The sequence below is a fragment of the Pelophylax lessonae genome (genome assembly GCF_965119305.1).
Source record: "Pelophylax lessonae genome assembly, chromosome: 7".
Classification (NCBI taxonomy): domain Eukaryota; kingdom Metazoa; phylum Chordata; class Amphibia; order Anura; family Ranidae; genus Pelophylax; species Pelophylax lessonae.
Window position 1 is genome coordinate 221,158,893 of NC_138774.1, and position 26,415 is coordinate 221,185,307.

General features: G+C 43.5%; 1 protein-coding gene across 1 annotated transcript in view; it reads right to left on the reverse strand.

Annotated features, from left to right (window-relative positions):
* Positions 1 to 3,501: 3,501 nt before the first annotated feature.
* The window catches only part of CFAP77 (cilia and flagella associated protein 77), a 322,878-nt gene continuing 299,964 nt past the window's right edge, over positions 3,502 to 26,415 (reverse strand). Inside the window, exon 6 of the mRNA XM_082262788.1 lies at positions 3,502 to 3,681. Coding sequence (XP_082118914.1) covers positions 3,559 to 3,681 — 123 coding nt within the window. The 3' untranslated portion in view covers positions 3,502 to 3,558. The remainder of the gene's footprint in view (positions 3,682 to 26,415) is intronic.

Genomic DNA, 26,415 nt, shown 5'->3' on the forward strand with positions numbered 1-26,415 from the left:
GTTAATTAAACTCCAGGGATAATGATCTGGTCATTTAGAGGAGGTTGTTAATTAGTCTCAGCTGCTTTTATGTTAATTAAATTACCAACAGGTGCACTGGATGGGCAACAATGATACGATCTCCAAAACAGGAATGGCTTTACAGGTGGAGGCCACTGACATTTTTTCCCTACTAATCTTTTCGGACTGTTTTTCACTAGTTTTGCATTTGGCTAGGGTCAGTGTCACTACTGGTAGCATGAGGCGATACCTGGACCCTATAGAGGTTGCACAGGCAGTCCAACTCCTCCAGGATGGTGTATCAATACGTACCATTGCCAGAAGATTTTCTGTGTCTCCCAGCACAGTCTCAAGAGCACAAAGGAGATTCCAGGAGACAGGCAGTTACTCTAGGAGAGCTGGACAGGGCCATAGGAGGTCCTTAACCCATCAGCAGGACCAGTATCCGCTTCTTTGAGCAAGGAGGAAAAGGATTAGCACTGCCAGAGCCCTATAAAATAATCTCCAACAGGTCACTGGTGTGAATGTCTCTGATCAAACAATCAGAAAAATACTTTATGACGGTGGCCTGAAGGCATGACGTCCTCTAGTGGGCCCTGTGCTCACTGACAGGCACCCTGGAGCTTGATTGGCATTTGCCATTGAACACCAGAATTGCCAGGTCCGCCACTGGCGCCATGTGCTTTTCACAGAGCAGATTCACCTTGAGCACACATGACAGACGTGAAAGGGTCTGGAGCTGTGGAGAACGTTATGCTGCCTGTAACATCGTTTAGCATGACCGGTTTGGTGGTGGGTCAGTAATGGTCTGGGGAAGCATAACAATGGAGGGATACACAGACCTCTACAGGCTAGACAATGGGACCCTGACTGCCATTAGGTATTGGGATGAGATCTTTGGACCCATTGTCAGACCCTATGCTGGTGCAGTGGGTCCTGGGTCCTGGTGCACAACAATGCGTGGCCTCATGTGTCAAGAGTATGCAGCCAGTTCCTGGAGAATAAAGGAATTGATACCATTGAATGGCCCCCACGCTCTCCTGAACTAAATTCAATAGAACACCTCTGGGATATTGTGTTTTGGTCCATCTGACGCCGCCAGGTTGCACTTCAGTCTGTTAAGGAGCTCAGTGATGCCTTGATCCAGATCTGGGAGGAAATACCCCAGGACACCATCCGCCATCTCATTTGGAGCATGTCCTGATGTTGTCAGGCATGCATACAAGAATGTGGGGGCTATACAAACTACTGAGGACCATTTTGAGTTGCTGCAATAAAATTTCGGCAAAATGGACTAGCCTGCTGCATAATTTTTTCACTTTGATTTTCGAGGGGTCTTTGAATTCAGCCCTCTGTAGGTTGATAATTTTCATTTCCATCAAACAATGTGGCATCCTTTGGTTCCTAACACATTACCCAGTCTATATCAGTATAGACTTCCAGCATGATATTTTTCTCCATTGAGATCTGACATGTTTTCAAAGTGTTCCTTTAGTTATTTTGAGCAGTGTATATGTTCTTCTTGCATGATGGGGTTGGGTAGGCCATGCAGAGAAGCAGGACTTTGTGACTTTTTCTTAAAGTGATACAGGTAACTGCAAATATCTGCAGTGACTTTAATTGCTCTCTCTATGCCAAAATCTCGGGCCATCCGGAACCTGCAAAGCCTTAGCGTTTTCTTTTTGTGACAAAGCTTGCCTGTCCTCTCCCACACATTCCTATTGGCCTGTGAAGCAGCTCATCATAGTGATGAGCCAATAGAAATGTGGGGTGGCAGAAAGCAGGCAAGCTTAGACATTACCAGTAAGTCTTGGAGGTGTGCCCATTCAGAACATTCCAACATTTGAATCTACATAGAGCAATTACCTCCAGGAGGCACCTTCAGGTGCCTACATGTGGCACTGTATATATTTTTTAAAGAGACAGGGTAATTTAAAGCTACCTATAGGCCAAGGGTTTCAAATTGGCAGCCCTCCAGCTGTTGCAAAACCACAAGTCCCACCATGCCTCTTCCTATGGGAGTCATGCTTTTAACTGTTAGCCGCTGTCAGCCATGCAATGCCTCTTGGAAATTGTAGTTCTGCAACAGCTGAAGGGCCACCAGTTTGTACCCCTTCTATAGGCATTTAGCAGCAACCAGCTATATATGCACAAACAAACCACTAGAGATCATTCTATTGGAGGATCTTTGTACAAACAAGAACATTTGAATTGGCCAAACTTATTGTCTATGGAGCAAAGTAGAAAACATGTCAAGTAAAAACAACCAGGCCATTTGTTTTGTCCCTTTGGAGTGCTTGGATTGGATATTTCATTTGTGGGTATATTTTGTTGGGCTAAGTCACTGACTAGGTCCTTAGAGGTCTTGGAGGCTCCAGTTTCAGACTCCAAACCATGTTCCTCAGCCATTGACTGTTCTTCATTCTCTGCAGAATATTACCACTACAGACACCAGGGAGCAAATAGCAGGGAGACATCCAGTCAATTTGATCTCTGCCTTTCTGCTGTATTCTCCATAATATGAATCAATGAAAAAGATGCCTCTAAAAAGTTGTAGCAGGTGTGGGGGGGGGGGGGGTAAGGCAATTCAGGAACAGCTTGCAAAGTGTGAAGGAGGTTAATGCCTCCCGCCACATATATTTTTACAACTAAGTACCATTGTAAGGAGGATCAGAAGACGTTCTATAGTGTTTGCGACATTATTAGAAAGTGAGGTGAGATTACAGATATTTGCCGAATTAGGTGTTTAGTACAAGAAAATGTTCACAATTTAATTTGAATGGACACCTTGGGGGAGATTTGCTAAAACTGGAGCACTCAGAACCTGGTTCAACTGTGCATGGTAGCTCAGCTTCTAACTTAAACTTTTTCAATTAAGCTTTGGCAATAAAACCTGGCAGTTGATTGGTTTCTTTGCAGAGTTGCACCAGATTTTTCCCTTTCCAATTTCAATACATAACCCCCCTTGAGTCTGGAGACCAAAGGAATTAACACCTAGCTACTAATGAATCGCTGAAAAAGTTTTGTAGGCTTGCGGCTGCAGATAAACCTAGGCAACTGTCACTTTGCTGGGTGGGAGGTTAAATTGTTTGCAATTGAACCACACTAGGAGCTTACAAAATGGTTAAAAGGACCCTGTTTGTAGCAGCAATGTTGTGTTTGGACTCACTGCAGATGGGATAATGTGCTGATTTCCTATCTGCTTTTGCCTTTGGTATAAATCAGAATTGATCTATATATATATATATATATATAATTATTTGGCAGGTATGCAAACTTCTTTGAGAAGATAATAGCAGGTGAAGCCCAAAGAGATATAAACAGCTCGGTGGCTGATATGCACTATCCCCGATATATCGATTTCGGCCCCGGCGATTCAACATACCATACCCACCAAGACAAATCCCCTTTTGGTGCTTATTGCCATTAGGACAGCCAATCCTGGTTTATATTGTTTTTGCAGAAAAGCTTCACAAAAAACACAAGTTATGTTACACACATTCTGTTTTATTACACCAGTAACAGTTAACTTAAGGTATATAGCAGCTTTAACAATCCTCAACTGATATTATAGATGCCTTGGCCGTGGAGCCCTCGACGTGCGATGGCATCAGAATGGTGAGCACTAAAGGCTCTTTGCCGTGCCTTTTCACTTGGAAAAGTGTCCAGGTGAGGTCCAACCTGAAAATAAAGAATAAGAGGTTTGTTATTATTTTACAACTTTGAAAAAGGGAAAAAAATAATCTATTTTTTTTTTTTATGGACATAGTTCCAACATATTCCATGGCACTTTCCTGTGAATATAATAGAATTGGTTCTTGCACCAGTGGAGTTTACACTCTAATTAGTTCTAGCCTTTAAAGGTCTGTAAACCTAGCTGTATGCTTATAAATTATAGTAAAAAACAATAGTACCTGGAGAAAACCCAACAAAACACAAAGGGACATACAAACTCTATACAGTTAGAACCCAGATCAGAAGAAACCTTTAAGGCAACAGTGCTAACCACTGAGTCTAATGCTCACTAAACAGATTACATTCTGACTTACAAACTTTCCACAATCTCTTTTAGATTTATGTTACATTGGATTTGGTTTTAGAAAATGAAACTCTAATGTCCACTAAAGCGTTTGATCCAGTTTTACAGATAACTTGCAGTACCTATAGAAACTGTGCTTGTCTTGCTTGGGGAAGACCCCTAATCCTAGCCCCAAGTTATGTAACAAGTCTCAACTTCATACCTAGTTGATAATAAGCCCTGTCCCTGTAGGGCACTAACTTCCACCTCCTATTATCTACCTATCCCATTAAAAGGATCTGGGCAAGTAGAGGCTCTGATTTTTGACTGTTGAATAATAGAGGTTGGGATTTGGTACCAGGAAGTGGCCAGGCTTAATCTTAAAGCATAACTCCAGTAAAAAAAAAAAGTTATATAGACATACAGATGCTTCCACACCTTTCAATAAATTGTTAATTTTATTGTACATAGTTTTCGTGGGAGAATTCCAGCATTCTTTATTTAATGAAAGGCTCGCTACCCCCCTCATATCCTGTTCACAAGACCGGTGGTTGATATGCCCTTTTTCCCCCCCATCCACTGGACTTGTACATTCAGTAAGCAGTGATGCAAGTACATTGCCACTCGCTGCAATGGGTGGATCCAGGAGTCTGACTGCCCGGTCTGATCAGCCCACTGTGCTGCTAATTAGAGTGTTGGCCCAGGAGATTCTTGATCTGTCCCGCCTCCTATTACCTCACTGACAAACCTGGAGTCTCCATCCGTGCCTGCAGGTTATTAAAATCTCATGATGTCCATACTAAGGGGATAATGCATTTTGTAGTCACACCCCAAAAATGTGAAAGTAGAAGAGTATGCAATGTTGTGTGTGTGCTGTGTCCTATGTGTAGAACAATTATCTGTCGCACACACCCATGGTCCTGTCCACTCAAGACTCTAAATCCCAGGGCATGATGGGACAGGCAATGATGGCATCGAACACTAACAGGAGGTGACGTCACCGATTCTGAGATCCCTCCTACTAGAGCCTGAGGATTGAAGAAAAATCTTTGCAAGAAATGATGTCATCAATTTTAAAAACAGTGAGTTTAAAAAAAAATGTTCACTCTTAATGAAACTCACATGAGCGGTTTTGCTGAAGTATCCATACTGCACAGATTACTCCATTGCCGCCATTACTAATAAAACAATAAGAAAAAAGTCCAAAAATCAATCCCGTAGCTTGTGAACGCGATAACTTTTGTTTGTAATCGCAAAAAATGGCTTGTTCATTAAGGGGGTAAAACCTTCCGGAGCTGAAGTGGTTAAATTTGGTGTTATTGCTCTCACTCTCTCATGCTGGTCACTGGAAGTTCAACATGGCACCTCATGGCAAAGAACTCTCTGAGGATCTGAAAAAAAGAATTGTTGCTCTACATAACTGAAAAAAAGCCCTGGCCTAGGCTATAAGAAGATTGCCAAGATCCTGAAACTGAGCTACAGCACGGTGGCCAAGACCATACAGCGGTTTAACAGGACAGGTTCCACTCAGAACAGGCCTCGCCATGGTAGACAAAAGAAGTTGAGTGCACGTGCTCAGCTTCATATCCAGAGGTTGCCTTTGGAAAATAGACATATGAGTGCTGCCAGCATTGCTGCAGAGGTTGAAGGGGTGGGGGGTCAGCCTGTCAGTGCTCAGACCATACGCCGCACACTGCATCAAATTGGTCTGCATGGCTATCGTCCCAGAAGGAAGCCTCTTCTAAAGATGATGCACAAGAAAGCCCACAAACAGTTTACTGAAGACAAGCAGAATAAGGACATGGATTACTGGAACCATGTCCTATGGTCTGATGAGACCAAGATAAACTTATTTGGTTCAGATGGTGTCAAGCGTGTGTGGCGGCAGTCAGGTGTGGAGTACAAAGACAAGTGTGTCTTGCCTACAGTCAAGCATAGTGGTGGGAGTGTCATGGTCTGGGGCTGCATGAGTGCTGCCGGCACTGGGGAGCTACAGTTCATTGAGGGAACCATGAATCCCCTCCCTTGGGAGACTGGACCGCAGGGTAGTATTCCAACATGATAACGACCCCCAAACTTACCTCCAAGATGACCATGGCTTTGCTAAAGAAGCTGAGGGTAAAGTTGATGGTGAAAAGAAAAATAGGTGCGCGAACCTTAAATGAGAAAAAAAGTGGAAAAAAGCAGCACTGAAATAGTATAAATATGTGAGGGGTTGTAACAAATGAAAAACATCAATTACAGAGTGCGCTAAAAAGTTATGAAACACAAATATTCACAAAAATGGTGATTGCTGATGTTCAGCTAAACACAAAGTCTATATTCCAAATGATGAGACTGTGCAAAAGTCTTGAAAATCCAAAGAATATAGTGAGGTTGGGGAGTGATGAAGGATAAGGGTAACCTCTTCCCAAACGGTGATCCAGACAGTGCTCAAATGTACACGTGATGCACCCAGTGTTAAGAAGGGACTCTTACCAGATGATGGAGAGATGCAAACATATAGTGTATAACCCTGGAGTCCGTTAGGTCAGCTTGTAGAAGAGAATTCACAAGAGGAATAAAGCGACCATCTGCTTCCAAAGTGTGGGGATCTAGAGGCTTCCACTCAAGGGGATATCGCCACCAAGAACATGCCCAAGGAAGAGAAGGGGACAGATGATGGAGAGATGCAAACATATAGTGTATAACCCTGGAGTCCGTTAGGTCAGCTTGTAGAAGAGAATTCACAAGAGGAATAAAGCGACCATCTGCTTCCAAAGTGTGGGGATCTAGAGGCTTCCACTCAAGGGGATATCGCCACCAAGAACATGCCCAAGGAAGAGAAGGGGACTCCAGCACTGTGCAACCTGCAAAACTTTTCCAATTACTGCACCCACAGCTATGAGGAAGAAAAAAAAAAAAGTTTTGATGGACTGGCCAAGCATGTCTCCAGACCTAAACCCTATTGAGCATCTGTGAGGCATCCTCAAATGGAAGGTGGATGAGAGCAAGGTCTCTAACACCCTTTAGCAACGTGATGTCGTCATGGAGGAGTGGAAGAGGACTCCCGTGGCAACCTGTGAAGCTCTGGTGAACTCCATGCCAAAGAGGCAGTGCTGGAAAATTATGGTGGCCACACAAAATATTGACACTTTGATCCCAATTTGGACGTTTCCACTTAGGGGTACTTTGTTGCCAGCGGTTTAGACATTAATGGCTGTGTGTTGAGTTATTTTGAAGGGACAGCAAATTTACACTGTTATACAAGCTGTATAGTCACCACTTTCCACTTTACATTGTAGCAAAGTGTCATTTCTTCAGTGTTGTCACATGAAAAGATAGAATAAAATATTTACAAAAATGTGAGGGGTGTACTCACTTTTGTCAGATACTGCACATTCTTCTCAACTAGAAATATCCCCCACCCCCCCAGGCTTTGCTGCACTCTTAGAACTGGGGGAGCCCCAATAACGTTCTACAAAAACAGAGCAGGCGCACCAACCTAGTGCATTATGCCAATGTAACGTTTATTGTAAGATAAAAATAAATCTACTTACAGACAACATATCAGACAAAGCTCATTCAAATATCAGAGATAGTCGGTCCAGTCCGTGAGCTCCTGGACTTGCAAAGATACCCCCTGGATACTCACTTAAGTGTTTTGAGGGTAGCACCCTCTTCTTCAGAGACAAACCCTCTGACTTCTGGGAAGAGGGTACTACCCTTGAAACGCGTAAGCCAGTTTAGATCCAGGTGGTTTCCTCCCAAGCCCAGGAGCACAGGGAGTGGACCAACTAACTCCAATATTTGGATGAGCTTAGTCTGATATGGTGTCTATGAGTAGATTTATGTTTATCCTGCAATAAAAGTCACTTTTATGATTCCAAAGGGTGTAAATTACCACTGACAGCATTTAAACAAGGGATCTACTGTCAGTTTATTCTTTATGTTGATGAACCCATACGATAGGAGGATAAAAGCATGATTTGGTTTTGTAACAGTCTTGGTTGTTGCACCAAACTTGGTAGACCTCATCACTGAAACCCTTAAGACACCTATAAAGGCAGCATGTGATTCAACTTCCATGCAGCCACAGGAACCAGAGATATCAGTTTTGGGTGAAATTGGCCTTCATCGTCTATTAAGCCAGACTGTTGCAAGCAATCCTTAACCGTGTCATGTTGTTTGCGCAGCAAGTCTAAAGATGACCTAAGCTGAGATGATTCAGTGAATGAACAGCATTCATGCCAACGCAAGCTGAGCTCACACTCCCCCCATTCTGGCACATGCTGTGTAGAGTTAAGGGTAACAAGCACCCACCTATTCCGATACCCATGACACATACACATTTAGATGCAAATGATTTTGTGAAGCCGTCACTGTGATGCTTGACAGGGTATAATGAGAATTGCTAAATGTTTTATGAGGTCAACATGCAGCTTCCTGAGCAGCTGTCAAACAAGAAAGAATTTAGCAAAGAGTGGAAAAACTTCCGTCACCTCATTAAACCCGACAGGCTCGGACTGAGCGCATCCGCCATCAATACGCCGGCCGTTTGGTGTCAGTAATTTGCAGCGGGAAGAAGAAGGAGAAGAAGAAGTGAAGAAAAGAGAATGCAGAGAGAGTGAGAGAGAGAGACGCTGGGGCCTTGGGGGAGGCTGGGGAATAGGATGTTCACTAGGAGCACTTCTCCTCCTAATTGGAAGCAATGGGCATTATCAACCAAGGATTTTCTCCAGCTCCCTGACAGCTAGCGCTAGCGGAATGATAGCCCACTTGTCAGTGTAAAAGGGCCATTAAAAACAAACAATTTTGATTTAATTGGAGGCGTGCACTGGGGGCCCAGGTGAGGTGTCTCCCCCTTCTGTCTCCTTTTTGTGCGCTGATGGCTTTAGAAGAACCTGGGAAAAAGAGACAGAATGGAGAAGAGCGCCAATGTGTCAGCGGGTGCTGTGACAAGTCTGCAAACTATATATATATATGTGTGTGCATATATACAGTATATATATATATACAGTATATATATATATATATATATATATTTCCTTTTTATTTATATTTCCCTGTTTAACTCTATAGCTAGTCAATGATATTAGTAAATTTGATTTATATATTCCTGATTTTATGTTAATAAAATTTTTCAGATATCCAAATAATGCAAACCGATCCACACCAGAGAATTTTGTACATGAAAACATCATAGGAAAATAGATATTTAATAATGTAGACATGTGTGCTGTGCAGTGGGGACAATTTTGATCCCCTGCTGATTTTTTAAGTTTGCCCACTTACAAAGAAATGAAGGGTATATCATTTTTATCATAGGTGCATTTTAAATGATAGAGACAGAATATTAACCAGAAAATCAGAAAAATCACATGATACAAATGTTATACATTGAGTTGCAGTTCAGTGAGTAAAATAAGTATTTGATCCCCTACCAACCAACAATAATTCTGGCACCCACAGACTGGCTACAGTATGTGCTCATGTGGTACACAGATTAGTCCTGTCAATTTAAGAAGGTGCTCCTAACGACAACTTGTTATGTATTCAAAGGACACCTGTACACAGAATCTCTTTCTTCTATTCAAACCTAACCATCATGGGCAAGCCCAAAGAGCTGTCGACCTGCACAAGACTGGAAGGGGCTACAAGACCATCAGCAAGAAGCTTGGTGAGAAGGAGACAACTGTTGGAACGATTATTCATAAATGGAAGAAATACAAAATACCCATCAATTGCCCTTGGTCTGGAGCTCCATGAAAGATTTCACCTCATGGGGTAAGAAAGATCATGAGAAAAGGGGGGATCAACCCAAAACTACACGGCTTGTGAATAATCTCAAGACAGTTGGGACCACAGTCACCAAACAAACCATTGGTAACACAATACGCTGCCATGGATTGAAATTCTGCAGCGCCCACAAGTTCCCCCTCCTCAGGCCCATCTGAGGTTTGCCAATGAACAGCTAAATGATTCAGAGAAGGTTTGGGAGAAAGTGCTGTGGTCAGATGAGACCAAAATCGAGCTCTTTGGCATTAACTTGACTCGCCGTGTTTGAAGTAAGAAAAATGCTGACTATGACCCTAAAGAACCATCCCTACAGCAGTGGGGGCCGCTCAATTAGGGGCACCACCCCCCTAATCTATTGGCACTTTTCCACTGCAAGTACCGGCTCGGCTCTACTCGGCCCTGCTTGGCCCGGTTTGCTTTTTCACTGCTGGTACCGCATGGTATAGGGTCGGAACGGTTCGGTACGGTACGGTATAGGTTTGCTTTTCCACTAAAGTAGTACTAAAGTTAAGTGGGTGGGATAACAACGGGGTGGGTGGGATTCTCTGACCAATCAGTGGCTAGTAGTGACTGCATGCAAAGGATTGTGGGATATGGTACCAGTTTGGTACCTGTTGGAACCACAATCGAGTAGGTACTGTTTTTTCAGAGCCGTACCGTACCGTTCGGTTCCATGCAGTGGAAAAGCAAACCTATACCGCACCGTACCGAACCGTTCCGACCCTATACCATGCGGTACCAGCAGTGGAAAAGCAAAAAAGCGTGCCGAACCGTTACGGTTCCATGCAGTGGAAAAGCGCCATATGCGTCTGGCCCCTTATCTACATACAGGGTGCCCGACATATCGATTTCAATTAGGGTTTATTTTTTTTGTTTAAGCACATGATTAGAGCCTGAGGCTCTAATCGGCTTAAAAAAAGGGTGGACTTGGGGCACAGAGCATTGTGCTCTGAGCCCCCCTAGTTGTGTGACATTAGCAAAATAATATTTGCTAATGTTTTCCTGCTGCTCTTCCCAGCCAATCAGGAATCGGGTCCTGAGACCTGATTGGCCAGGGAGTCTTAGGACTCCCGGCCAATCAGGTCTCAGGAACCATTTCCTGTTCGGCTGGGAGGAGAAGCAACGTCTGTTCAGCAGGAGGAGGGAGAGCAACAGCCCTGACTCTTTCCTTGGCAAGCTGGAGTGAGGAGCAGCAGGTTGAGGGGCAGCAACAGCCTCCTTAAGATTCCAGGAGCCCTACTCCGGATCCACCATCACTTCGTCATCGGCCTCCTAAGGTAAGGCCACACTGGTCGCCGCCTTCCTGTCCATCTCCTGTGGGGGGGGGGGGGGGGGTGGCATTAGTTTGAGTGAGAGGGGGGTCAGGTTTGTTTGCCCCCCCCAAAAAAAAAAATATTTTGAGCACCAGAGCTACTGCCCTACAGTCAACATAATGCTTTGGGGCTTTTTCTCTGATAAAGGTACAGGCCGACATTGCCGCATTGAGGGGCCAATGGATGGGGCCATGTATTGTAAAATCTTGGATGAGAACCTTCTTCCCTCAGCCAGAACACTGAAGATAGGTTGTGGATGGGTCTTCCAGCAAAATAATGACCCAAAACACACCAAGGCAACAAAAGAGTGGCTCAAGAAGAAACACATTAAGGTCATGGAGTGGTCTAGCCAGTCTCCAGACCTTAGTCCTATGGAAAATTTATGGAGGGAGCTAAAACTTTGAGTTGCCAAGCGACAGCCAAGAAACCCTGAGGATTTAGAGAAGATCTGTAAAGAGTAGACCAAAATTCCTCCGGAGACGTGTGCAAACCTGGTCACCAACTGCAAGAAACATCTTACCGCTGTGCTTGCCAACAAGGGTTTCTCCGCCAAGTACCAAGTCATGCTTTGCTTGGGGATAAAATACTTAATTTACTCAACTGAACTGTAACTTAACATTTATATCATGTGTTTTTCTGGATTTTTGGTTGATATTCTGTCGCTATCATTTAACATACACCTATGATAAAAATGTATAGTCCCTTCAATTCTTTGTAAGTGGGCAAACAAAATCTGCAGGGGATCAAATAATTATTTTTCCCACTGTATATATCCATATGGACATGCCGTGCATCTGTGTCATTGTGGACATAATAAATCAGGGGGAGATGGTTACATTTATTATTGTATTACCTTATTTGTATAGCACTGACTCTTTTCTGCAGCATCTTATAAAAAATGTGAACTTATTGGTAGCGATGTTGCTTATAGACTTGCTGCAGTCTTTAAAGCTGAATTGTGGGAAAAAAAACATAATTGGGGCATTAGCTAGGAACCAGCATGGTATTTCTGTGGATGTGTGCCCCACTGGTGGTTGCTGCTTCTTTAACCCCTTCCGTACCGCGTCATGTAAAATGACGTCGGCACAAATCCTTTCTCGATCCGGGCCGACGTCATATGACGGCGCCCGGATCTCCCCGCTACTGCGCGCCCCCGGGGGCGCGCAGCGCGGCGATCGGGGGTGAGGCTCGTCCCTCGGACTGAGCCCAACCCCGATCAAGGTAAACAGCCAATGAAATTGGCTGTTTACCACGTGATCGGCTGTGTCAATCACAGCCGATCACATGAGCGGCTCCAGCGCGAGCCGCTCGTTCCTTCCTTAATGCGCGCCCCCGGGGGCGCGCAGCGCGGCGATCGGGGACGAGGCTCGTCCCTCGGACAGAGCCCATCCCCGATCTAGGTAAAGAGCCAATGAAATTGGCTCTTTACCACGTGACCGGCTGTGTCCAATCACAGCCGGTCACAAATGTCATCAGAGAACACGGTAACTAGCTGTCACCGTGTTCTCCTCCTCACACACTGATCCTGTGTGAGGAGGAGATTGTGGTAACAGCTAGTTACCAATCATAGTGCACCCCAACCACACTGATTGCCCCCCCCCCCAATAAAGAGCACCTGTCACTAGCCCATCAAAGTACCCGAGTACCTGTCACCAGCCCATCAGGTACTCAGATGACAGGTACTCGGGTACTCTGATGGGCTGATGACAGGTACTCTGATGGGCTGGTGACAGGTACTCGGGTACTCTGATGATGGGTACTCGGGTACTCTGATGATGGGTACTCGGGTACTCTGATGACAGGTACTCTGATGGGCTGGTGACAGGTACTCGGGTACTCTGATGACGGGTACTCGGGTACTCTGATGACGGGTACTCGGGTACTCTGGTGACAGGTACTCGGGTACTCTGGTGACAGGTACTCTGATGGGCTGGTGACAGGTACTCGGGTACTCTGATGACAGGTACTCGGGTACTCTGATGACAAGTACTCGAGTACTCTGATGACAAGTACTCGAGTACTCTGATGACGGGTACTCGGGTACTTTGAGTACCCGTCATCGGAGTACCCGAGTACCTGTCACCTACCCAACAGAGTACCCGAGTACCTTCCACCTGCTCATCAGAGTACCTGACACCTGAAGTACCCGAGTACTTGCCACCTGCTCATCATTACCCATCACTACTCATCAGTACTCATCAGTACCCATCAGTACCTATCACCTATTAGTATCAGTACTGATCATCCGTACCCATCATCAGTACAGTATCAGTATCACCTATCAGTATCAGTACTACTCATCAGTACCTATCACCTGCCTGTCACCTGCCCATAAGAGTACCCGAGTACCTGTCACCTGCCTATCGGAGTACCCGAGTACCTGCCACTTGCTCATCAGTACCAGAGTACCTGTCACCTGCCCAGCAAAGTACCCGAGTACCTGTCACCCTTCATACAGCCACCATGTCTAAGTCCAAAAAGGTTAACATACGTCGTCCGTTTAAACCTAAATACCGGTGTTATGGCAGCAGATAGCTGCCATAACCCTGGTATTTTTTTAAACGGTGGACGGTTGGCTTTCCGATAAGGGTGGTCCCAGCAGCAGATTCGCCGCGGGATCACCCTTCCGGGGTGGCGGAAGAGGTGCCCCCCCCCTCCCGCTGCATTCTGGTCCTTTTCCCCGCTTACCGGACCCGCCGGCAGCGGGGAAAACGATCCGGTCCCAGATCCTCACAGACAGGATGTCGAGTGAGGGCAAGCTTGCCCTCACTCGACTCTATGGTCTTGGAGGACCGGAGCTACGGCAAACGTCGTTGCCTAGCAACCAGTTTAAAGGTCCCTTTTTTTTTTTTTCATTTTATTTAATTTTTTTTTAATTTTTTTTTTTATTTTTTCTATCTTTTAGTGTACTTGTGAGATCTGAGGACTTTTTGACCCCAGATCTCACAAAAAAGAGGTCCTGTCGTGCCTTTTTCTATTACAAGTAATGTTTACATTTCTTGCAATAGAAATAAAAATGATCAAATTTTTTTTTTTAAAAAAAACAGTGTAAAAATAAAAAATAATAAATAAAATAAATAGTAAAAAAAAAAAAAAATTAAAGCGCCGTGTCCCCGCGAGCTCGCGCGCAGAAGCGAACGCATACGGAAACCCCGCCCACATATGTAAACAGTGTTCAAACTACACATGTGAGGTATCGTCGCGATCGTTAGAGCAAGAGCAATAATTTGAGCCATAGACCTCCTCTGTAACTCTAAGATAGCAACCTGTAGAAATTTTTAAAATGTCGCCTATGGGGATTTTTAAGTACCAAAATTTGTCACCATTCTGTGAGCGTGCGCAATTTTGAAGCATGACATGTTGGGTATCTATTTACTCGGCGTAACATTATCTTTCACATTATGGAAAACAATTGGGCTAACTTTACTGGTTTCTTATTTTTTAATTAAAAAAAGTGATTTTTTTCCCAAAAAATTGCGTTTGGAAGACCGCTTCGCAAATACGGTGTGATAAAAAATATTGCAATAATCTCCATTTTATTCTCTAGGGTCTCTGCTAAAAAAAATATATATAATGTTTTGGGGTTCTAAGTAGTTTTCTAGCAAAAACAACTGATTTTAGCTTGTAAACACCAAATGTCAAAAATAGGCCTAGGCAAGTGGCTAGGATGCATGATGATGCTCCTTGGATGTTTAGGCCCCTCTATATGGCTAGGCTGTGAAAAAGTCTCACACATGTGGTATTGCCATACTCAGGAGGAGTGGCAGAATGTATTTTGGGGTGTCATTTTTGCGATGTACATGCTATGTGTTAGGAATATCCTATAAATTGACAACTTTGTGTAAAAAAAAAAGTTTTTATTTTTTTCCCACATTTTCCAAAAACTTGTGGAAAAAAATGACATGTTCAAAGGACCCATAATGCCTCATAGAATATACGTTGGAGTGTTTGCTTTCCAAAATGGGGTAATTTTGTGGACTTTTCCATTGTATTGTTGCTCTAGGGCCTTGAAAAGTGTGATAGGTAGTAAGAAAGTTTTATGTGTATTTATGCTCCTAAAACGCCTTATGGTGCTACTTGGACGTGGAGTCTCTTTTTGTGGCCAGGCTGTGTAAAAGTCTCACACATGTGGTATCACCATACTCAGAAGGAGTAGCAGAATGAATTTTGGGGTGTCATTTTTGCTGTGTACATGCTATGTGTTAGAAATAGCTTATAAATTGACAACGTTTTGGGAAAAAAAAAGAAAAAAAAATGTTTTCTTCATTTTCCCAAGAATTGTGGGAAAAAATTATAACTTCAAAAAACTCACCATGCCTCTTACTAAATACCTTGGACTGTCTACTTTACAAAAAGGGGTCATTTGGGGGGTATTTGTACTGTCCTGACATTTCAGGGCCTCAAGAAAGGAGATAGGCCATCAGTACATCTGGTGTGATCAATTTTCAGTAATTGGTACCATAGCTTCTAGACTCAATAACTTTCACACAGACTAAATAATATACACTAATTTGGGTTAATTTTACCAGAGATATGTAGCAGTATAAATTTTGGCCCAAATGTATGAAGAAAAATTAATTTTTTGCAAAATTTTATAATAGAAACTAAAAAAAAGTGTTTTTTTTGCAAAATTTTTGCTCTTTTTTTGCTTATATCACGAAAAAAAAAAACCCCAGTTGTGATCAAATACCACCAAAAGAAAGCTCTATTTGTGTGAAAAAAATGATAAAAATTTTGTTTGGTTACAGTGTAGCATGACTGAGCAATTGTCATTCAAAGTGTGAGAGTGCTGAAAGCTGAAAATTGGTCTGGGCAGGAAGGGGGTCTAACTGCTCTGTATGGAAGCGGTTAATGAAAAAAATTATTTAGATGCAGCCTCTGAGGATTACGTCACTGCTAATGTTCCAGAGTTGAAACTGACAGTCCCTTGCCATGCAGCTCCTCCATTCAGAAAACATCTTGTATTTTTTTAACCTCTTTCAGGCCGGCCACTGTACATATACAGCCAGTCCGCTCTCCTGTTATTCTGGAAGGACATACAGGTAAGTCCTCGGGAGAATGCACTCCTGTGCCCACCTGTGAATTCTTAGGTCTTTTGATTGTGCTGAGTTTTTACACAGCAGATCACATGCAAAAGGTACAGATCCAATGAGAGAGGCTCTGAACCACATGATTGCTGTGACCAATCAGACCATCACGGAAAGTAAACAAAGACTGCTGTTAGCAGCTGCGTCTCCTTTACTTGCTGGTGATTAGGAAGCCTGAGTATTAAAACTCACCCTTCTACTCTCATTCACCCAGGAGAGGACTGGGCCAGGGGGCAGGGGGGCAATTGCCCCCTGGGCCGCTCTGTTGCCCTGTAAAAAGGCTGCACCGCTTCTGCCACAGACATGCCTAAAGGATTTCTGGTGAAAAGAACTAAAAATTCTCCACCGCTGACCTACTGGGTGCAGGATGAAGACAAGGACAGTGTGCAAGCCTACCCCTCAGCATCTATGGTGTAAACTGTGTCTGAGCAGAGGTCGGTTCCATGCCCCACAGGAGACTCTCCTCCCCTGGCCAGCCCAAAATTTAGCCAGTGAACAGAGTACCTGGAGTGGAGCTTTGGCCTGGAATGGGGGTCAGGAGGAGGCCAGGAAGAGGAAGAGTGGGAGGAGGGCCAAGTCGCTGCACAGTGGGCCTCTGGTTTGTTCTTACCCCCTGGGCCGAAAGTTGCCAGTCAGCCCCTGCATTCACCCCTCTGCAGTAAATCTCAGCCTCATCCTGTCTCAGATCTGTATATTACCCCTCACTTTCCTTATCCTGCACATCTATACATTAGGCCTAGGTGCACATATGTGCTTGCGCATTTGCGTGTGCGCATCACAAGTACAACAGCCCATTTGTTTGAAAGGTCTGCTGTACCCATGAGAAACATAGGGAAATAAGTCTCCGTCCCTTTTTTTTAAAAAAGCACTGCACAGAACCTAATGATGCTGCTGATCCATAAAGTTTTGCGCGTACTTGCCAATACGTGGGGGGCGCCGTTAAGAGTTAATGGCACCCCTGCATGTCTGCTAAAGAGCAGAGTGGGAGCATGCATGATTATGTACAGGTTCCCAACCTGCACATATCTGAACCTAGCCCAACATCTCTATCCTTCCACTGTATGTGACCTGTACAATAAACTTGTCACCTCCTTCTCTACATTTAATGGATCTAGTGGAATATTTCCAACATCCATGTTTTAACTACCTCAATACCAGCAAATGTATTCATTTCCAAAAGACTGTGGTTAAAATTCAGATCACCCTGGGATGCCTTGGGCGCATTTTTATTTACTATGTTTCATAAACAGAAAGTAAGTAACAGTAATTACATTTTTCTAATGTTTTGGTCTTTTTTTCTTTTATATAGTGAAAAATTAAAAACCCTGATGGTTATTAACCCCTTCACACCTAAGGGTAAAACAAATCCTAATGCCTAAACACAATTTTGCAATTTTGACATGTGTTAGTAAAACCGTACATATCATCACAACTACGTTGTGCATCCAGGTGGATTATACCTTGGTTTTTTTTCCCAGAAAAAAAAATGGCTGTTTATTTGATAGCAAGTGGTAATTGATAGCTCCTGATTTTGTTTTTTTTATTATCAAAGGAAAACTGGCCCAAAATAGTAAAAAAATATATATATTTTAAATTTAGCTATATATTTCTTGTTACTACCATAACCTACCAGCTAAGAACAACCCAAAATAAATTCTTCTGCTCCTGATGGTCACAGTGATACCACATATGTGTATTATTTGTTGTTTGAACCTGTATTACAGCCGAGAAACAATTGTGCGCATTTTGCTGCTTTTTTTTTTTTTTTATTGTCCTACCTAAAACATACTGACACTACTAAAAAAAATCCTGCCCAAAATATACTGACCCTGGTTTTTATTTGTTAAAAAAGTTTAAAATATCCAATAAATTTCGTTCCACTTCATGATTGTGTCCCACTTGTTAATTCTTCACAAAAACTTACAGTTTTATATCTTTTGAAGCCTGAAATGAGGCAAAAGTTTGAAAAGTTCAAGGGGGCCGAATACTTTCGCAAGTCACTGTATATATGGATGGCTGAAGCTCTTGGTTCCATTCCATATTTTCTATACTGTCCTAAGACTGGGATGCCATTAAAGTTCATGTGTATGTAAAGGCCAGGGGCTGACTGGCAACTTTCAGTCCAGGGTACAAGTACAAACCAGAGGCCCATGGTGCAGGACTCAGCCCCCCTCCCACTCTCTCTCTTCCTGGCCTTCTCCTGACCCCATTCCAGGCTGCAGCTCTGTTCCAGGTACTCTACTCAGTAGCCGAATCCGGTTTCCTGACCTGGCCAGCATGGGCGGTTGGGGGGAGCTGGGACAGCTCGGTCGGGGCTGGCCAGAGGCGGAGAGTCTCCAGTGGGGCACGGAACCGGCCTCTGCTCAGACACAGTTTACAGCATCTATGCTGGGGGGGCTGCGCTCTGTCCTTGTCTTTATCCCGCACTCAGTAGGTCAGCGGTGGGGACTTTTTACTTCTCTTCACCAGGAAGCCTTTAGGCATGTCTGTGGCAGAAGCAGTGCAGCCTTTTATGGGGCATCAGAGTGGCCCGGGGGGCATTTGCCCCCCTGCCCCAGTCCTCCCCTGGTAAAGGCAGACGTCCCAATACTTATTTTGGTAATATAGTGTAGCCAGTGTTGGGGTAGTTACTCAAGAAATGTAACTAGTTACTAGTTACTTCTGTAAATTGTAACGAGATTACTTTACTAGTTACTGCATTTGAAAAGTAACTTCACTACTTATTACTTTACTTTCCTCTTTCTTAATTGACCGTGTAGAAGAAGATACATGACACTCTTTCTGCATAGAGTTTATTGTATAAACACAGGCTTTGGGAAACATGAGAGCAAAACCTGAAAAAACAGAGTAAAACATAAAGTGCAACAAAAAGTCATAAACTTCATCCCTCTCTATTCTTCGAAATAACGATTGTATCGCACGGCTTGGGTAACGCAGGAAAGCGCGGTCCTATAGCCTAGTAAAGTAGTGTAGTTACTTCCTATAGCCTAGTAAAGTAGTGTAGTTACCTCCTATAGCCTAGTAAAGTAGTGTAGTTACCTCCTATAGCCTAGTAAAGTAGTGTAGTTACCTCCTATAGCCTAGTAAAGTAGTGTAGTTACCTCCTATAGCCTAGTAAAGTAGTGTAGTTACCTCCTATAGCCTAGTAAAGTAGTGTAGTTACTTCCTATAGCCTAGTAAAGTAGTGTAGTTACTTCCTATAGCCTAGTAAAGTAGTGTAGTTACCAATATTAGTATTGTAACTAGTTACGTTAATTCATTACCAAAAAAAGTAATGTAGTTACTGTAATCCGTTACTTTGTAACTCGTTACCCCCAACACTGAGTGTAGCTGCCAAACCCAGACAAAGCAATTGGCCAGGAAACCAACCTAGAAATTCCCCATGTGTACCAAACCAAGGAAGACATTTTTAGTCCAAAAAGAACAAAAGTTCACCCAATTGGGGTACGCAACCCATCGACCCTTTATAAATATCCATCAAGGTAGATGACTTCTCAAGAAATGTATAAGTAAACTGGCAGCGGTTTTTGCATATTTGCTTGGGAGTTGTTTTTTTAAAGGTAGTGTGGTGAGAAGCTGCCAACATCTGAATACCTTTTACGAGATCTTTATGTCAAGATTTCACCGTGAAACATCATATTTCAGGGTCTGCCTAAACTTAGTGGATTGTCAGCAGAAGAGAGTGACACAGCAGGGTAGGATTGTGTTTACAGGTTTGTTAATAGTCTCCTGTGTCTTCAAATGCACTGTCAGGGTTGTGCGCATAGTGACACATACAGAAGCAGCAGTCATCCTGTAGCAGGCACACAATACTGTCTATACCTTACCTGTCCTTATTAGACAGGAGCCATCTGTCCACTCTCTCTTACTGCATCTGACAGATAAGAAGTTTCCGCACAACTGAAATTCACTTTTTATATATCGGCAGCAGCTACCTGTCTGGAAAGTGCAGCTCACAGGAAACGGATGATTCCGGGGGGGCCCTTAAAGGATAAGTGCGCTTGCAAGAATACATTAGTTCCTTCAATTTATCCATGCAAATGTAGTAAGTTTAGAGATATGACTTTTGGCTTTTTTACTTTATTTTGAGGTCTTTTGAATATCACCTATCAACAATAACTTTATGACCACTGACAAGTTAATTGAATAGCATTGATTATCTCATTACAATGGCATATGAAAGTCAGTGGTATATAATGTATTAGGCAGCAAGTGAACAGCTTGTCCCCAAAGTTAATGCATCGAGAGCAGAAAAAATGGGCATCACAGTTTGTTGTGTATGGAGCTACACAGCTGCAGACAGGGACGGATTTTCCATTAGGCACTGTAGGCATGTGCCTAAAGGTGCCCTTTCCTAGAGAGGCGCCTGTCAATATGAGTTTTTTTATTTTATTTAACCCTTTCTGGGGGGGGGGGGGGTTCACACACAATTCAGGGACTTCAGCCACCAGGATTTTGTGTAAAACTGACAGGCAGACTCCTGGTAGATTGCTTACACACACACCTAGTACTGGAACCCCCCGTGATGTGCATTGCAATACATTCAGTGGAGCCCAGAGGAGACATGCAGGTTCTTTTGGACCCTGTATGTCTCATTAAAGAGAGCCTTTCCCCTAAAAATCATCACATAGCTTAACCTGTAGAAAATATAGGTTACCGAAGTTTGTCGCCATTCGACGGGCGCACACAAATTTAGGGTTTGACATGCTGGGAATCTTTTTACTCAGTGCAACCTCGTCTTTTATATTTTACCAAAAATTTGGGTAGTTTTCCTGTGGCAATTTATCAAAATAAATGGGTCGGTCTTACTGTCTTTTTTGGGGGGGAGGGGGGTTCTTCGGAATTCTCTGCCTATAGGCTCCTGAGATTTTAATCAGGCACTGGTTGCAGACCTGTCAGGATGACCATGCTGACCCCTGTCCACCGCCAAAAGCACCTACAATGGGCACATGAGCATCAGAAGTGGACCACAAATCACCTTTTCTTTTACATCATGTGAGTGGCTGGGTGTATGTGTCACGTATGGGGAAAAGATTGGACCAGGATGCACTCTGGGAAGAGGGCAAGCTGGTGGAGACAGTGTGATATTTTGGGCAATGTTTTGCTGGGAAACCTTGGGTCCTGCCATTCATATGGATGAAACTTACCACCTACCTAAATATTGAGTAAGAACACCCTTTCATGGAAACAATATTCTTGATGGCAGTGGCCTCTTTTAGCTAGACAATGCTTCCTGCCAAACTGCAAAAAAGATTCAAGAATGGATTGAAGAACACTACAACGAGTTTGAAGTGTTGACTTGGCCTCCAAATTCTCAAGATCTCCATCCACACTGCAAAAATGGTTCAAGAATGGAATGAGGAACACAACAATGAGTTTGAAGTGCAAATTCTCCAGATCTCAATCTAATGGAGCATCTATGGGACAGGGCCATCTTTATTATTGATTGGACCCTGGGCAAACATGTTTTTGGGCCCTGCCAAATTCACTTGTCAACTATTTGCAGGCAGTGCAGGCTCAAGGGGCAGCTGCTTTGGGCCCCACAACAATGACTGGGCCCAGGGCAGCTGCCCCTTTTGCCCTGTGTTAAAGATGGCCCTGGGGATGTGCGTGAAAAACAAGTCAAATCCATGGAGGCCGCACCTCAGGACTTAAAGGATCTGCTATTGACAGCTTGGTACTAGATACCACAGCATACCTTTAGAGGTCCAGGTCCATGACCCGACGGGTCAGGAAAAGAATGGGTGGGTCCAGAGCCTGACTGTCCAAGGCTATAAGTCCACCTGCCATGATGGGAAACCTTACAGGGAAAGGTTGTGCTATGAGTCTGATACTTCTGTGGATGGGGAACTGACAGACAACTGTGCAAAAAGCACTTGGAGGGCATCAGTCTATGAGTTGTGGGTGAGCAGTACTTGCTGAAGTAAGCACAATATGTTTTTCTTGTACTGCTGAAGTGAAGCTATACTTTCAGTTAACTGAGCACAATAAAATAATCGTGGGACCCCTATCCTTTACAGAGGCTGTACTGTATGGTGCCTTCTTGCCATAGAGCTACCATCTCAACATGTCCCCTGTCACGCTCTGGATATATATACTTGCCAATGTTCCTGCTTCTGTGTGCTGTCATATTAGTTCTACCTAAGCATATAGCGAGATCAGAAACTGCAGGACAACTTACATTCCCAGTTGGTACTGGTGATGGATGCAATAATAGATTATATCAGAGCAGAAGAGGGCCAAACCTCTGGCTGAAGCTACAAAGGCAAGATTATTCCACCACGGTCATTCTCATTTATATATGTTGTGCCAATAGCAAAATCTCAAGGAAAATTACATTAAGGAAGCAAAGGGAATTGGTAAAGTATACATTAAAATTCTATATATTTAACCACGCTCAGATCAAATAAGGAAAAAGTATCATTGGTGACTGGTTCTCTTCCATAAGTGCGCACAGTTGTTTAAAATGAGAAGCTGCTGAAATCACTACCTATTACCAAGTCAACAGGTTTAAAATGTGCTAGCACAGCTGACCGCATGGGTACTTTTAGAGATCATATCTACTATACCACCCCCTCTCCCTATGCTGAGAATTTTACTAATAGTCAGAGATGTATAGTAACTAAGTAGAACTACTTCACTACTGTACTTAAGTACCGAAAGGCGGTATCTGTACTTTCCTAGAGTAGAATTTTTTTCTCCTACTTCCACTTTTACTTCACTACATTTTTTCAATGATTTCAATACTTCTACTCTGATATTTATTTTTTGTGCTGCATAGTTACTCGTTACAATTATAAAAATTACCACTGCCAGAACAGTAGATGGCAGCTTTCATGAAGCACAAACATGTGTATTATCAGTGCATACGAAAATAAATGCTACTGTATGTATAAATAAAAGCTGCATTTGAAATAATAAAAAACAATATGATATTCAAACTTTTGACTTCTTTCTTTAAGAACTACATAACACAGTACTTGTACTTTTACTTTCAGTACTTGAGTAGCAATTTTTTTTCAAAACTACTGGTACTTTTACTTTCAGTACTTGAGTAGCAACATTTTTAAAAAACTACTTGCAATACTTAAGTACAAAAAATGTTGAATACTTTAGTACTTCTACTCAAGTCACTTTTTGATTGAGCACTTCCACTTCTACTCAAGTCACTTTTTGATCGAGCACTTCCACTTCTACTCAAGTCACTTTTTGATCGAGCACTTGTACTTTTACTCAACTATGGGTTTCGAGCACTTTATACAACTCTGCTAATAGTCCATGCTTACTTAGACTGCAGGGCTCCAGCAAAACCATTGTGCAACCTTCTTGCCACCGCAAAACGTAATCTTTAAAATTGAAATCCAGCCAGTGCATCTCCTGCACATGAAAAATGAAAGGCCCCTCTGCAACCTACTAACCTGTTCTTTTGAAATGAATGGAGTTCACACTATGCTTGTGCAGCAAAAAAAAGAATAAATGCAGTGCAGCCATACTCCAAAGATCTCCAGAGGTCTTTGGTTTAGGTATCTACGTATATGCTATTATTATGGACAAATTTGCTGCTTGGGTAAAGGTAGAAGAGATAGGTTTACCTGCATGGGTATTATCCGCAGTTTTTTCCCCCATCAGTATAAATGTAGAAACCCCACTAAAAGTTGCTTGCACATTGTAACAATAATTACAGCTAACATAGGACCAGTCAAACAAATCTGGTCAAAAGTTAATCCTGGCAAAGGGGAATCTCTTTTTGTATCTATAGGCTCAGTTGATAGAAATATGTATGTAAGCAGGTTGCCTACTGTGTGTGTGTAGCTAGCACCCAGCTGCCCAGGTCAGTAGGAAATGGTTAATGTTTTTCTGCCTTTTCTTGTGTATGTAGATTTTCATTGGGGTCCAGCCTCCCTCATGCATTCTAAAAAAAGGAAGAGGTTGGGATCCTGGGGGGGTGGGGGGGGGGGCTATGGGGGAACACTTGGGGAACTTACGCTAAGGACTTGCTGGGGCCTATGGTCTGCTATGAAATGCCAATTTGCCAGAAGATACCTGGAACGTGAACTTCTTTTTTGGAGCACTGCCAGACTTGGACTTTCCTCAAAGAGACCTGTGCAGGTAACCGGGGGCATCCACAGTTAAATTCAGTTAGAAAAATACATTACTGCATGTTATACATGTTCTGCCAAAGTTCAGTAGAGTTGTTACAACTGCTCTCTCTAAGGAACCAGGGTCTGAAATAGCACATTGGGGTTAGTGGACATCACTGCAACGCAAGGTTAGCCTATGAATCTAGGAGGAGAAGAAGTTGCCATGGGTAACTACAGAAGTAAATTGCAACCAGTCATTGGCGTGGTACCTAGTTAGGTGACAGGTTATTTGGTAGTGAGAGTGTTTGGTGTTCTGACTCCCTTCCTAGCTTTTTTGCTTCCACCAGTCTTCGGGAGGGGAAGAGCATTATGGAGATCTCTAGCCTGGTCACTAGACACGTAAGGCAAGAGTTAAGTGGGAGCACACATGAGGTCCGCGTGATCAACGGGACCCCATTCTGTCATTGGGAGTGAGATAGCAGAAATACGCTGATTGGTGGAGTGGGCATAGGCTTTGCATGCCCCTCTTAATGCAACACATACACCTGTACAAGGGTGTAGGACAAGGGACAACATCTTCTGGAGGGACTCCGCTTACAACACTACACACAAGTGGCTCATCTCTAAGTTAGAGAACTGTCTCATTGTTTGATTCTCCACATGACCGTGGCCCCTGCCTGGTCCTGGGCATTGATAAGCACACCTTCGGGTGAGGTGTTACCCCTGTGCTAGTATGAGTGACCCCAGACACCGCCTGTCATAGCCCAAATAACCCACCCGGGGATGGGGGGAGGGTAGTCCTCTCATGTGACCCAAAACTTGGCACCCAGCAAGTTAATAGGAGCATAAAGCAGTGTTCTTGCAAATCTGGCCTGTTAGTGTGCCCTGAGGACCGGAGCTGAGAAACACTGGCATAAAGGATAGGTCCATAATCGCCTGCCTACCCAACAGCCATCCCTCGTGTCCCGTGCCCCCCCCCCCCATGTACACCTCTTGTTATTAGCAAAATGCTCAGCATAGAGAAGGGGAGCCCTAAAGGATAAGGGCATACAATTGAAGTTACCCTTTAGGCCTGGCTGCTGTTACTTCAAGCCTGCTTCAATAAATCAGTCAGCTCCCAGCACCCTTCTCCTTGTGAGGCACAGAATCTGGCTGCCTCTTATGACCTTTCTTTGATAGTGAGAGACACTTGGTAGCTCTGGGCAAACAAATGCCTCTTTGCTTTTCCTCCTCGCACCATGAACAGCATTCAAAAGACTGACTGGCCTCCTCCCAGTGATGTACAGATGTATAGAGTTGAGGTGAACATCACTCGCACTGACATCTCCCCTGACTTCCTCAATCTGTTCCAAGCTGGTCTCCTCTGTTCCAAGCAGAACACGCAGCAGTGGTGGCATCTCTGGGGCTTATAAATGATTACTGACATATGTTAATGGAACATGTCAAGGTGGGAAAAGAGCACAAGAGAGGAGACCTGCTTTATCACTGGCCTGTCAGAGCTACTGTCGACTTTGTCAGCTCCCAGCATAGATAGCAAACCAGGAGGATCTTCTATAAGCCTACTGTAATGAAACACAATAATTCCCTACAACACATACAAGGCCTTCTGTAATACTCCACCTATCTTTCCACTGCTGGTGGAAATCTGCTTTGGGCTCAGGGATTGCAATCGGTGTTGACTGGCCTATGGCAGCGAACAGTTACTGTCATTACAGTAAGAGAATATTATGGGAAGAAATAACGATGTGTCAGTGGTTTTTATTATGGCCATGTGACTATAATGGTCATATGGCACATGCATCTATGACAGTTCCCCAGCCTGAAGCTGGTGCAGCACAAAAGCATGACTTTACAGTATTTTTACTTACTTTTCTCTTACTCATGAAAAAACTTTTCTCTTACCCATGAAAGCTGTGGCAGGGAAGCTTAAAAAGAACCAGTCTGTAATGGTGGTAATTTAAACGAAAACTGGAGAGGGCAAAATCTGGCGCAGCTCTGCATACTAACCAATCAGCTTCCAGGATTTATTGGCAAAACTTAATTGAACAAGCTGAAGTTAGAAGCTGACTGGCTACTATGCACAGCTGCACCAGATTTTGCACTCTCTAGTTTTAGTAAATCTCCCCCAATGGGTATCT